Raw genomic sequence first — 15,592 nt, forward strand, 5'->3', positions numbered from 1 at the left:
TTGTGAGTTATTTATGATTGTACACATGATTATACGGATGGATGCGACCATACCGTGGGTCCATATATATGATCCTTTCTATTCGGATGGTTGCGTCCATACCGTGGATTCATACACATGATCCCTTCTATTCGGATGGTTGCGTTCATACCATGGATTCATGTATTATTAGATGCATATTCATGTGTCATTGTGCATATTTATATCAGAGATGTCAGATATGTATATGTATATGCCTAATTTGCAGGTCTCCTGAGAGTGTTTTTGCGGTCCTTGCCTTGACTTGTAGAGCATTTCACCCATCACACCCTGTTCTACCTTCATGCTTTAGGGGGCATCTGTTACATAGTATTTTGTCACACCTCTTGTTCACTTCCTGTTCCACACCCCAAAGTTCCAAAATGATTGACAACTATGAAGTATATTAATAATGAAACACATACCGAAACATCCCTGAAGAATGGAAGAAAAACCGCCCTAAGTCAATTATGGAGAAGGTTGACAGAAACCCTAAATTTCATGACCAACGATCTTTGCTCCACTGCTTGCCCATGCTGATGGCAGACTGCATTTCTTTGACCTAGTGTTTCTAATGCGGGTTTTGATATGAAAACCCACGCTGAACCTCTTCTAGCAGGTTTTCTCAACATGGAGGAGAAGCTTCGCATGTTGGAAACTTCGAGAAACAACGAGTTGGATGTTGTTGTGTAGAGATATTGTCGAGCTCTCCCATTTGGAGCTCTTGATCCTACTTTTAAGGGCCTTCCCCTTGAGATGTGGACTTTCCTCACTATTTTGTGGATCCCTAACTCCCTCTCCCTTCCTACAAATCAAATCCATTCCATCCCCAAATGGTTGGTCATTGATTGCCTGCGTTCCTATGCTAAGATTATGCCTAAATTCTACCCATCTAACTTGGAGAAGGAGTGCTTGAAGAGTCTTAGCTTGGACTTGGACATCCACCAAATGGAGGTCTCCAACATTAAAGCAATGGTTGTATGCTTCCCTTTTTGATTAATTAATATATACATATGATGTTAACTTTCCATAAATGTCTAACTAGCATTTGCACCAAATGTTGCAAAAGAAACGCCGTAAGGCATAAATTGAGGAACAATCACTACATGGGAATGGGCAAATCTAAATGAGATGCAAATATGTAACAGAAATGAAATTCTTCAATTATGCAAGTACTCTTCTTAATAGCATACGCTGTGTTGGGTGCCAAATTATACATTTCTGTTATTGAAATTCAACTCGAGAATATGGTAATATGGTCATATGTTTATTGTGTTTTCTATTTCCTAGTTTTGGTCTGCCAATCATGTACATGAGATTTTTTTCATTATCTTCACAAGATAAGATAATGCATGCCATGTATGTTTAGGAACATTTGAAATCTTCTCAGAATTGATGGAAACAATAGATGTTATTATGGAAAAATCAGATGAGTCCAAATTAATATCACATGGATCTTTTGATGAACTAGTAGTTGTCCCTAAGCTAACCTTAACTAACAACAACTACAAGTCATTACCAACTCCCGTGTTTTATGATGCTAAAAGATAATTTATAGCCTTATCTGTTACAAAATGGTTCTCCATCAACAAAAGGAGCATTCTACATCTACAAGTGAATGGATTTATTTGGATTTCCATCACTCACAGGGAGGGGACTGCAACGATCATAGTTGTTTTTCTTTTCAGAAAATATACAAGATGAATACAACTGCAAATTGATTAATTTTACAGAACCTTCTTTGAAAGTGACTTCAACATTTTTGAATATAATGGAGTATTTTGATAAGCACCAGGATAATCAACCTGAAAATAATGGTCCAGAGCTCTCCGAAAGTGTTGGTATATCAGATATTCCAAGGTTCAAGTCTGAGACTGTTCTGGGTGGGGTACCTGACAACATTGACATGAAAACAAAGGATAATCTTCAGAATGCACTTCAGTCAAGAACTAAGAAGGTCTCTTTATTGTTTACCTCTATGTTTGTATCCAGTGATCTGTCATTTTACTTGAATGTGAAAATAAGTTTTGTAAGATGTGGAGATCCTTCAGCAAAAGAAACAAGTAGCATGAAAAATAATTTGCATACCGATCTCAATGAATTCTCAAATACTATTTCATCGGATTTTTGTTGTCAAAATAACATGATACAACTTCATCATATTGAGATGTCCAAATCTGTCATAGACATTATTGATTGCATTCGAACGGATTCTGAAATGGTTTATGAGTTAGATAATGAGCTAAAAAGAATAGTACATACATTTCCAGACCTGAAAAAGCTTTGTATTCCACATGTTAATCAGGTAGATCTAATGAGTTTGATCAAGGACAGGGTTTCCCAAATAGGTTCCTTGAAATATGATACAACTTTGAGAGGACTAGGCACTATGCATATATTATAGAAGAAAACTTTTTATGTTTGTTTCTAAGTGTTCAGGTAGCATATCTGTATTTGATAGAGTTGGTTCAAAGCATAGAATTTTTGGAAGATTCTATAAAACTGCCCTATTCTTTGCTTAAATATGCCTTTCTTGACCATCAATAAGCACTTTGGATGTAACAACACCAAAACAGAGAACTTTTGGAGGAGAGTCTACCATGGACTTCATTTCCATTTTCTTATATATTTGGTTAGATGTACCTAATTTGTTTAACGCATATATAATTTTTTTTCTGAGTTCCAATATGATGCTGACTAAAAACAAACAGATAAATCTGATGCAACCTTGCACCAATAAGTAAACGATGTAACGTTTCAATTTAAAATAGCAGCATTTGTCCACAGTTAAAAATCCTTCAAGAGCCATCCATTTCCTCCAACTGGCTACCTCAAACATCTTATCAAGTGATATGATACAACCTTGGCTTTTACACCAACAGGTATAACAATGTAATCATTCAGTTAAAACAACAGAACTTGTGCACAGTAAGATAGTAATGAAGGGTTATCTACATTCTCGAATTGGCTACACCATTTTTTTAGCTGTTGAAAATGCATCATATACCACATTAAAAATCAAAGAGATCTGGTGATTGACAAAATATTTTGTAAAAAAAATACTTGTTTAGATTATAACAAGCAGATCATTGTGTACACAATGGATCACAAAAAATCCATTTGTAAGGGAATAATAATCTGTTAACTTGATCAAACAAGGGAAAGAGTACAGGGTCGTAGAAAATGTGGATTCAAGCTGCTGCTGTAACGTTTTTGAGTAACCCACTTATTTTTATGATGTTTTTTGGTTTTGTCCAGATATTTTTCCGTGAACGGGATAAAAAGCTGCTATAGTATTTTTTTTAAACATTTGTTAAATAAAATGCTATAGTACTCCATGCACCTGCCATGCACCTCAGTTTTTTAAAACTAACTTGTACTTGGATGTAACAGGCTGTAAATCAGAATTGGAAGACAAAAGGATAGTGTGTGAAAAAGTTGAAATATAGAAAACAAAAATAGAAGTAAATTAATTTTTCACATCATATGTAAAGGAACTTATATTCAGATCTAAATGAAACATCCAGCTCCCCCATAAACTTTATGTAATAGATGAGCTCGTATACTCCCTATCATTAAACGACAAGTAATGATTTCTGTCATGGATGCCCCCCCTATATAATTTAAAGGTTCTCCCATTGAGATTTCCGCAAATGGATGGGCTCTCAAACACTCTGCCATTAAAAGACAAGCAAACCATTTATATTAAAAATAAGATTATATGAGTCAAAAAAATACTTATTAGGATAACAATGATGTGGTACTTATTAGGATAAAAGCCAGGCAAACCATTTATATTAAAAATAATGTCGTATGGAAGAGACTATATCAAAGCGAGCTCTGCTCTGGCTCTTGCTTGTTATTCCAGATGAAGCAGCCTTCAACAGGATGAATCATCTGCTTTAGCATCCAACATGAATTGTTTATAGGTATTGACTGGACAACTTTCCTTCCTTCACAATATAATTCTATGAAGGGAAATATCTGTGAGCCAACTTCATGCATCAATAGCCACAAAGGACTAAAGTGCTGACTTCACTCTATTTTAGATTTTGTTTATTTCAAAACTACTAACCTATAAAATCAATAAGATGGAATGAGCTTCATGCTAATATTTTATCATTCATTCCTGCATAATGCTTTGAACCATCATTGGTCTCAGGAATGTATTTGAGAGTCCAATATTTGATGCATTGTTTTATTTGAGAGAAGCGAGCTCTTCTCTGGCTCTTGCTTGTTATTCCAGATAAAGCAGCCTTCAATAGGATGAATCATCTGCTTTAGCATCCAACATGAATTGTTTATAGGTATTGACTGGCCAACTTTCTTTCCTTCACAATATAATTCTGCGAAGGAAAATCTTCTCCCTTGAAGTATCTGTCTAGAATATCCTGCGTTCCAGCTGCATACATTATCCGAAGTAGAGATTTTATGAACAATTAGTTAGAAAACTCTCAAGAATATCTCTGTACTTTTTATGATTCCTATTTTCTGCTTCCAAAAATGACAAAAATGATGAATTAATGATAGCATTAAAGCTTTGTGCAATGGATCATGATGCAATATAATTGACTTTTTGAATTATTTATGAGGTACGTTTGTCAATCAAAGAAATTGCTAGAAACAAAGGGGTGAAATTGGATGAAATCTTACACATAGCCATCTATTGTAGTCCTAGAGATATGGGGAGTCATAGCATGGTTTGGCATGGAGCACCATGGATGATCTTTTGGAGCAGGTTGAGCAAACCAAGAGTTAGCAATGTACCTGTTTCCATCACTGCAATTGGCAGTTAGCAATGTGGTTGTTTCCATCACTGCACTTGGCAAGCTAACTTGTTATAACAAACAGGAACATAGTTTAGAAATTTAAAACACAGAAGAATTCATTGTCTTTTAATTGCCTCCAGAATGACAAAAAGACTGCCAAAGCAGAAAAATACAGTTACATTGTTTTATTAGTTACATATCATCATGCTCTTTCTGAATCTGATATAAATGTTTGATGATGGGACTTGTATGTCCATTATTGACATTGGGAAGTTAGAATTACATGGTGTTCTACCTCCTTTTACATGGTCTAATATAGAACCTAGAAGTCCACAAATGAAGTGGAAGCCCATTTACCAAAGATTTACCCAAATACTATATATTCACCAAATCAGACAAACAATGACTTGAGTATGGCTATAATCAAGAGCAGCTTCAATAATGCTTTCCCACATAATGCTTTCCTCAATAATGCTTTGTCTTCAGAAAATCTTCGTCCATGACTCTAGTCATTAATTAGAATTTTCAATTCATGTATATTCAAATTGGATCCACCTTTAATCAACCATCTAAGCATGCAAACATTGGCATAAAAAAGAAGACGAGCTTCTGCCAGAGAAAAGGAGATCTCGAAGCATACGAGTCATTATTATCTCAAAGCTGCTTGTGACTCAACAATAGCAGACTTCTGAGCCCCAGGGGGTTAGACTGAGAGGACAAGGTTCAGGGGGTTAATACTCCCACCTCAATTTGAATTCACAGACAACTGTTCTGTGTGGCCGGGCCTCTCCATGGGACCTAGGGTTTATAGTGGCAGCCCAATGGACTCAAACCCATGCCTAGCGGGTATGAATCCACTCAGTTATTGATTCTCTTAATAGAAATAAAAACAACAGACTTTCCTGCAAGCCTCATACCATGCCACAGAATGGGCCTTACTGCAAATGGCCAAAGCCTCTAAGTCTGTGTTTCAGCGCATTGGACAATGGGATTTTTCTCTCCCCTTGCACACAGTTATGATATATAAGGGGGCTTCTATCTTTATTCCGATTAACATGTTGACTCTGTTCCATCTGCATCTGTGTTCCAGATTTATTTGCTTTTTAATCAGGCCATCAATAGGGGCTTATAATTTTTCATGCATTGTTGCCAGCAGGACAATTGCTATTGCAGTATAGTTCTCATGCTAGATGGCCTACTTTCTTCTTTATTTATCCATATCTAGTTATCAAAAAAACAGATTTCGAGTGCCTACTTTAATGAAGTCTCCACCAGTGGATGAGTCACATTGTCTGTACAACATTCTTGAAGGAAATCGGATGAGAAATGGAAAGAGGACCTTAAGTAGTGCAAGAGCAATGCAATGGTATTTTGTATTCCTAAGCCTATCCAGAAAATGAATAATGTAGTGTGGAGAATGTGATTCCAACCTTCCCGAGGATCTTTTGTATAGAATTCCTAATTATTGTGAATTGCAAGTGTTTTCCAGGCAGGAATAGCTTGTAAAAGATAAAATTCCATCACACAGTCAAGGAAACTCATCTGGTAGTGGTCCAAAGTAACTTCACAAAGGCCCTGGTACTTCATGAATTTAGACGATGCATCTGGGTTTGCATGTGATCATGTTCTAGCGAAATGTTACAATTTGTTTTAAAAATTTAAACCAAAACAAAAATCTTGCATTGCATTCAGAAGTACAACTCAATTGGCCAAGGGAAGCAGTTAGAAAGTTTGAGGTCAGCTTCCAGTATGTAAAGAGATAAGGAAATATGGTAGCAGACCTATTGGCTAATATTGCAATAGAGGAGGAATAGAAGGATCGGACCTAAACACAAATTCATTGAACTTAGTTGAAGGGGAGTGGACATCAAGCTTCAAAAATTGGTCCAATCAAATTGCAATGATCTTTAGGAAGTCTTTTATCTAAAGTTTATTTGTCTTGTTTCAATCCCCTAATTTCAGAGGCATTTCAGAGGCCCAGTATTCCCCAACATTACTATGGGTTACAGTCCAATCATGTAAGCCTTTGTAGAAGGACCTGTTTTAATTTGAGAATTTATGAGAGAGATACCACATAGAATTCCAAGGTTGAAAGTAGATCAGCTTAATAATTTCAAAGGGTGGAAAAAGCCATGCAAGGCTATAAATTTAATAATAATACTCCTGGCCAGCTCAAAGAGGGAGAAATCTTGTTGCGCGGGAATTGTAAAGCCATGAGGAGGAATTGTCATGAGAGCTAAGGAATTTGCTGAGAAGTGCAAATTGGTGGGGAGAAGAAATGCATATGTAAATGCCCAAATAATAGTAAAGCACAGAAGACACCAGAGGTAGGAAGGGACCCAAGAGAAGGATCAAACAAGGGACAAAGAGGAAGCACCAAAGGAGCAATCTATCTTTCCCAATTTTGGAGTATCAACGAAACATGGCCTGTTAAGAGAGGCTTGTGGAATAAACTTCTAGGTTCCAGGAGGAGAGATTATCTAGAAAAATTAAGGAGGCAAGGCAAGCTGTTTAGGCAGCCTGGAGTTGTAAGACCTGGGACAGTCCAGGCCACAAAGAAATACCTTCTTGATGGTGCAGGATGAAACAGGAGGTGCACTCTTTGGCTGGAAAGGGATTTGACCTAGAAGACAAGGAGAAAAGGAATGTGAATAAGTATTGTTCACCCTGTTCAGTTCTTTTGCTCACAATCTTCCAGGATTGTTTCATACAACCTTGCATCTATAAAACAAAATTATGTGGAACAGAGCACAAACATACCGATCTGTAGTTTTGGAAATTTTGAAAACTACTTTTAACAACAAGCCTCTCGAATGATGTTTATCACCGCAGCTCACCAGACTTGAAAATTGCTTTCAAAATTACCTGACAAAACTTTGTAACCCATTAGTAATACGGAAGAGGCCTAATGTAGAGCATAAAGCTTAAGTGCACACTCAACAAAAATAATTAAAAGTATTCTTCACCCCTATCCCTCCAATTTCTAAGTTTTCAGGTTTGATCCATACAACCCTTGCACTTTTAAAACCAATTCTGTGAAAGGGTACCTATCCTTTAACCTCTAGAATGATGTTTGGCACCGAAGCTCATCTGTCAAAACTGTGTTAGCGTACCATCTACAACTTCCCGCCAAAAACAATGACCAGTGCCCTATGGAACACCCTAAAGTAATATTGTTTGACAAATTGCCAAATTCACTAAAAGCTATCCAATGCACCCAAAATTCCATGACTCTAGTCATTATTATCTCAAAGCTTCTTGTGACTCAACAATAGCAAACTTCTGGGCCCCAAGGGTCAGACTGAGAGGACAAGGCTCAGGGGGTTAATGCTCCTGCCTCAATTTTAATTCACAGACTTAACTGTTCTGTGTGGCTAGGCCTCTCCATGGGACCTAGGGTTTATAGTGGCAGCCCAATGGACTCAAACCCATGCCTAGCGGGTATGAATCCACTCAGTTATTGATTCCCTTAATAGAAATAAAAACAACATACTTTCCTGCAAGCCTCGTACCATGCCACAGAATGGGCCTTACTGCAAATGGCCAAAGCCTCTAAGTCCGTGTTTCAGCGCATTGGACATTGGGATTTTTCTCTCCCCTTGCACGCAGTTATGATATATAAGGGGGCTTCTATCTTTATTCTGATTAACATGTTGACTCTGTTCCATCTGCATCTATGTTCCAGATTTATTTTCTTTTTAATCAGGCCATCAATAGGGGCTTATAAATTTTCATGCATTTTTGCTAGTAGGACAATTGCTATTGCAGTATAGTTCTCATGCTAGATGGCCTACTTTCTTCTTTATCTATCCATATCTAGTTATCAAAAACACGGATTTCGAGTGCCTACTTTAATGAAGTCTCCACCAGTGGATGAGTCACGCTGTCTGTACAACATTCTTGAAGGAAATCGGATGAGATATGGAAAGAGGACCTTACGTAGTGCAAGATCAATGCAATGGTATTTTGTATTCCTAAGCCTATTCAGATAATGAATAATGCAATGTGGAGAAAGTGATTCCAACCTTCCCGATGATCTTTTGAATAGAATTCCTAATTATTGTGAATTGCAAGTGTTTTCCAGACAGGAATAGCTTGTAAAAGATAAAATTCCATCACACAGTCAAGGAAACTCATCTGGTAGTGGTCCAAAGTACCCTCACAAAGGCCCTGGTACTTCATGAATTCAGAGGATGCATCTGGGTTTGCATGTGATCATGTTCTAGCGAAATGTTACAATTTGTTTTAAAAATTTAAACCAAAACAAAAATCTTGCATTGCATTCAGAAGTACAACTCACTTGGCCAAGGGAAGGACTCAAACCCATGCCTAGTGGGTATGAATCCACTCAGTTATTGATTCCCTTAATAGAAATAAAAACAACAGACTTTCCTGCAAGCCTCGTACCATGCCACAGAATGGGCCTTACTGCAAATGGCCAAAGCCTCTAAGTCCGTGTTTCAACGCATTGGACATTGGGATTTTTCTCTCCCCTTGCATGCAGTTATGATATATAAGGGGGCTTCTATCTTTATTCCGATTAACATGTTGACTTTGTTCCATCTGCATCTATGTTCCATATTTATTTGCTTTTTAATCATGCCATCAATAGGGGCTTATAAATTTTCATGCATTGTTGCCAACAGGACAATTGCTATTGCAATATAGTTCTCATGCTAGATGGCCTACTTTCTTTTTTATCTATCCATATCTAGTTATCAAAAACACAGATTTCGAGTGCCTACTTTAATGAAGTCTCCACCAGTGGATGAGTCACATTGTCTGTACAACGTTCTTGAAGGAAATCGGATGAGAAATGGAAAGAGGACCTTAAGTAATGCAAGAGTAATGCAATGGTATTTTGTATTCCTAAGCCTATTCGGACAATGAATAATGCAGTGTGGAGAATGTGATTCCAACCTTCTCGATGATCTTTTGTATAGAATTCCTAATTATTGTGAATTACAAGTGTTTTATAGACAGGAATAGCTTGTAAAAGATAAAATTCCATCACACAGTCAAGGAAACTCATCTGGTAGTGGTCCAAAGTACCTTCACAAAGGCCCTGGTACTTCATGAATTCAGAGGATGCATCTGGGTTTGCATGTGATCATGTTCTAGCGAAATGTTACAATTTGTTTTAAAAATTTAAACCAAAACAAAAATCTTGCATTGCATTCAGAAGTACAACTCACTTGGCCAAGGGAAGCAGTTAGAAAGTTTAAGGAGGTCAGCTTCCAGTATGTAAAGAGATAAGGAAATATGGTAGCAGACCTATTGGCTAATATTGCAATAGAGGAGGAATAGAAGGATCAGACCTAAACACAAATTCACTGAACTTAGCTGAAGGGGAGTGGACGTCAAGCTTCAAAAATTGGTCCAATCAAATTGCAATGATCTTTAGGAAGTCTTTTATCTAAAGTTCATTTGTCTTGTTTCAATCCCCTAATTTCAGAGGCATTTCAGAGGCCCAGTATTCCCCAACATTACTATGGGTTACAGTCCAATCATGTAAGCCTTTTTAGAAGGACCTGTTTTAATTTGAGAATTTATGAGAGAGATACCACATAGAATTCCAAGGTTGAAAGTAGATCAGCTTAATAATTTCAAAGGGTGGAAAAAGCCATGCAAGGCTATAAATTTAATAAGAATACTCCTGGCCAGCTCAAACTAAACTAGAATCTATCTAGTACCAAGATTTATACCTCTTAGCACTTATTAAATCTGGATACAGGATAGATCTAATCAGGTTACATTACAACAGCATTTATGGAAATACACATGCATGTGTGTGCGAGAAATGGAATACTCTGTTGCTAGGCTGTTACTGCATAAAATGAGGAGGAAGAGGATTGACCCTCTATTGAGGAAGAGAAAATTCGAAATGAACTGGCTGGGTCGCTAGGCAACATGGAATTTGTTGGTGTAAAGACGTCCTGTTGAGAAAGCATTTCGACGACCCGGCTCATGGAAGGTCTCATATCCTTTTCTTGCTGCACACAGAGCAGTGCTGTTTTCAGGACTCTCTCCACCTCCTCCAAATCAAAATCTCCATGCATCTTAGGATCCACTACTTCCTCCATCGCTTTCCCTTCCTTCATCATTGCAGACACCCACTGCACCAAATGTCCATAATTTTGGAGTGCTAAACTGGATAATGAGCTTCGTCCAGTCACCATCTCTAACAAAACAATCCCGAAGCTATAAACATCCACCTTGGCTGTGATTGGCAGATTCATTGCCCACTCTGGTGCTAAGTACCCCCTGGTGCCTCTGATTGTGGAGAAGGAGAATGCCTGATCTCTGTCTACCAGCTTTGCTAACCCAAAGTCAGAAACCTTGGGACAAAATTTCATGTCCAAAAGTATGTTTTGGGGTTTGATGTCACAGTGCAGGATCCATTCCAAACACTCTTCATGGAGGTAGGCTAACCCCTTGGCCGTGCCCACTGCAATCCCAAATCTTTCTTTCCAACCCAAAACTCTATCATCGCTTTCTGCGAACAGATACTTATCCAGAGACCCGTTTTCAACGTACTCATAAACCAGCAGCCTGTGATTTCTTTCTGCACAGAAGCCAACCATACGAACCAAATTCATGTGATGGACTTTCCCAATCATACTCACTTCTGCCCAGAACTGCTCATGACCTTGGGATACTCCTTCCAGTTGCTTCACCGCTACCACCTCACCATCTGGAAGCACCCCTTTGTACACAGTCCCAAACCCTCCTTCCCCCAGTTTTACCGTGAAGTTATCCGTCGCTTTCTTCAACTCTGCAAAGCTGAATTTCTTGAACCCCCCAGGAATCACTGAGTAACCTAGACGATCATAGCCAGGAACTCTATGTTCTATAAACATATACCGCCATCCAAGTATTATGCAGACCAGCTCTGCAACACCAAATGCAATTGCAAACCCTAGCGTATATTTGACAACGCTGCCAGTCTTATGCTTCTTGTATTGGCCTGTCTCTGTCACAGTGGTAGTCAAAGCCGAACAGTTTAATGGCTGAGCTGCACTGGTAGAATTAGAAACAGAAAAATCATTGCTGGAAACTTTGATATACATGTGGTTCAAAGTACCAGGAGATCGAAATCCATTGGCAAGTAAAGCCTTAGGGTAACAAGTTCCGGTGCCATCCAATGTGTAGGCAAAAGCTTCACATTTGCTGTCATTCATGCACAGAAATTTGCAGTTTTCAAATGTGCTCCCAGTTTGATAGTAACTTAGGTCATAGCCATAATAATCTGTATGTGGAAGATAAACAAGCTTTAGACTGGACGAGTTCAGTGGTTTATTGCGCTGGCAACCCTGGAACCAATCGGTGGAATCATTCCTGTGAAAACCAGGGGGGCAGATACATCTGGGAACAGGGGTGTATATGCAGAGACCGTTGATACCACAGAAGCCATGAACAGAACATTGATCAGGAAAAGACATCCAAACAATATTCCATGTACCTGTCTCTTCCACCAAGCTGTAGAGTCTGAGGTTTCCATCCATGTCCAGAGTTAATCTTCTCTTGGGGCCTTCTCCATAATCTGAGGCGTTAAAGGTAAAGTCATCGCTTGACAGGAAACTACCTAGGCTGTTAAACACCGCTTGGCGGCTGCTATTGTATGGGGTTCTGCCGTTCTGAAAGTTTTGCAAGTAAGGTGCAGGCCAGTAGTTGCTTGTTATGCCTGATCCCTCGAAAATTAGTCGAAGAACGTTGTCGCTATCAAAATACAGGCGATAGTAGCCTCTGTTAAACGTGGTATTCCCTTTTCTGGATATTAATTGCCCTGCATTATTATTGAGGGACTGGAATGGAAGAAGAGTATCGGTTGGATACTGGAAGCTTTCCCACAGAATCTGATCTCCTGAAGAGCTACGTAACACCAGATTTCCTGTTTCTAGAAGAACAAGCTCTTTGACATTCTTGTTACTGGTGTTGGTACTCCACAGAACGCTACCATCTGCATCCCACAGAGCGAGGTTTCCATCTTTCTGCAGGTAAAGACGTGACTGCCTTCCGTTGACAGGTACTTCTCTGTTAGCCACCCAAGCCACTGTTCGGTCGGGTGTGTGAGTATACCATATGGCAAAAGCATAAGCATTGTTGCCCACTCCATAAAATCCAGCAGAGAAAGTTTCATTGGGAGAAATCAGGCAAGTTGTGTTCTGTTCAGAAGTGAGTGAAGAACCCAGGCTCAACCGATCTTTTTTAGTGGTGCACTGATTGTTGAAATTGGGAATTCCAGAAACAAGTCTGCAACTGAAGAGGAGAAACAAACATGTGACCTGGGTACAGAACAAACGCCAGCAGATTCCCTCTGGCGCTTCCATTATGGCCAGGCTGAACCCCAATCTGCTCGAAACAGAGGAGGGCGACTGTTATCCTGGCTGCTGCAGAATGTCTGAAACCCTAATGAATTAGGCAGGTCGGCAGACTTACCCTAATGAATTGGGCACCTGTGTTGCTGTTGATCATCTGAGTCTCAAGAAGGTCGTGACATCTTCAAACCCATTCAGAGCAGAAGATTTCTGCAGTTTCTGAGTACCAAAGGCGTCATCCTTTACATTTAACAACTACCAAAGTAGCATTGTTCTTACTCTAGTATTACACACGGCATCTTAATTGGACAAGAATAAGGGCGGGCGGATGAAATCGTAGTCAAAGTTGTCTAGGGCATCCCCGCACAAACAAGAAAAACAGTAAAAAAAAAAAAAAACCTAAAAACATAACAAAAGCACAAGAAACCTGGCTTGGCGCTCCTTCTCCTATAGAAAAATCCGCCCTGCGCGGCCCTCCTCATCCTCCTGGCCCTCCTCCTACAGAAAAATCTTGTGCAGCACACGACGGACAGGCTAGGTAGACAGATGGGCTGGGCTGGGTTTAATTAATTTTTTAACTAATAACTATTTTTTAATGTTTTAGTTGGACGGCAGATAATTGTTGAATCGTCTAACAATAGATCTGACGGTTAAAATTAGGACAGAAAGGCATTTAGGGGAGTTCATTTCAGAGGGAAACGCCTTACGGCGTAAATATTTATGCATTTAGCCTGATACTCCTTGATATATCAAGTAGTTTATGTTTGATATATACTATATATGCTCTCGTATCTTGTATTGTCCTTTGATCTCTCTTGCAGGTATTCAGACGTAAAGGAAAAGTAAGAAGCGAGCCTGTAAGCTAGGATATCCAAGCCATCACCAAAGGATTGAGCGATAAGCATTAGAGCGCAGTAGGTTTCTTTCTCTCTCTGCATTTTTAAACATATGCTAGGAAAGTTTGCATTAGTTTGTTTAGTTTGTTGTTAGACCCACTCATTGGTCTAGAGAGATCGCCTATGTCTGCAAAGGGGATTTATCTTCACAACAATTTGGAAGGCACTGACTGAGCTATTTGAAAATAATAGTGACCATAGAAAATTGGCCCTGAAAGAAAAACTTCGAAACATCAAGATGTAGAAGAATGATACTATTATGCAATATCTCTCCAGATTTACACAAGTTCGGGATGAGCTTCGAGGGGTTGGTGTGAATGTTGTAAAAGATTACCTAGTGAGCCTAGCTCTTATAGGGATTCCAAAATCCTGACACAACTACCAAGACTCTATGAATGGAAGGGAAAATTATCGAATTGGGAAAGATTGCGGTCTGATTTGGTACAAGAAGAGTTTAGGAGAAATAATCAGGATGGAACATCATCCAAAGTTGATGATCAAAAGAATTTTGCATTGGTTGGAAAGGGGAAGAAGGGAAAGGGGAAGAAGGGAAAAGGGAAGAAGGCCTAGAGAAAATTTGAGTCCATCCAAAATAATGGTAAGAAGAAAGACATGAGTGAGATAAAATGCTTCCACTTCCACGAATTTGAGCACTATGCAACAAAATGTCTGCACAAAAATTCTAAGAAGAAGCCTTCAGGAGGAGCAACAGGTGAAGCAATAGCTTCATAATTTGAATTAGACTTCACCCTAATAGCATGCATGGCTAACACTATTATGGGGAGTGTATGGTACCTTGATTTTGGTGCCTCATTCCATATGGCAAGGTGAAAGGAATTTCAGTAGCCTAGAGGAGAAGGATCTCCATATGCATATCGAAATGGGGGATGATGGGTGGTGCAATGCTACAATAATTAGTCTTGTTACCTTTGAGAAGGAGAAATCCTCTCCTCTTCGCCTCAATGATATTATGTTTGTACATGGGCTAAAGAAGAACCTGATCTATTTAGCAGTTTTCGAGGATCGTGTCTATGATGTTATTTTGAGTAAAGGGAATTCTTTTCTAAGACACATATATACTGGGAAAGTGAAGCAGATCGGGGTTTGAGTGAACAACCTATACAAACTTGAGGTGGGAGATTGCACTGCATTGAGTAGCAAGGCTGAAAAATTGCAGAGTTGTGATGTTGGAGAACTCTGGGACAAGAGATTTGGTCATCTACACCATCATGGTTCCTTAAGGATCATGCAACAAATTACCACCGGTCTCCCTAAAGGCACCCTTGATCAGTAGGATGTCTGCAAAGGGTTACACATTGGGGAAATATGTCAAATCCACTTTCCATGACTAAGAAAGAAGAGAAGATGCAATCTTTAAGCGAGTCCACTCTGATGTTTGTGGACCCTTTTCTACAACCTCCACAACAAGACATAAGTACTATGTTATTTTTATTGATGATTTCTCTAGAAAATGATGGATCTTCTTCATTCGGAAGAAGGATGAAGTTTTCTAAAAAAAATGAGTTCAAGGCATTAGTTGAGAAGGATACTGGGAAGAAGGTGAAGGCTCTCAAGAGCGACAATGGAGGTG

The 15,592-nt window shown here is 38.9% G+C and overlaps 1 protein-coding gene across 1 annotated transcript; it reads right to left on the reverse strand.

Moving 5' to 3' along the window:
- Window positions 1-10,457: 10,457 nt before the first annotated feature.
- On the reverse strand, window positions 10,458-13,394 carry LOC149265826 (putative receptor protein kinase ZmPK1). Its single transcript, XM_089429791.1, has one exon. The coding sequence runs from the start codon at window positions 13,115-13,117 to the stop codon at window positions 10,604-10,606; it is 2,514 nt and encodes an 837-aa protein (XP_089285917.1). The 5' UTR covers window positions 13,118-13,394; the 3' UTR covers window positions 10,458-10,603.
- Between the last annotated feature and the right edge of the window lie 2,198 nt (window positions 13,395-15,592).

This window comes from Pinus tabuliformis, chromosome 6 (genome assembly GCF_031772625.1).
Source record: "Pinus tabuliformis cultivar Carrire ecotype Pingquan chromosome 6, CPIR1, whole genome shotgun sequence".
Taxonomy (NCBI): Eukaryota; Viridiplantae; Streptophyta; class Pinopsida; order Pinales; family Pinaceae; genus Pinus; species Pinus tabuliformis.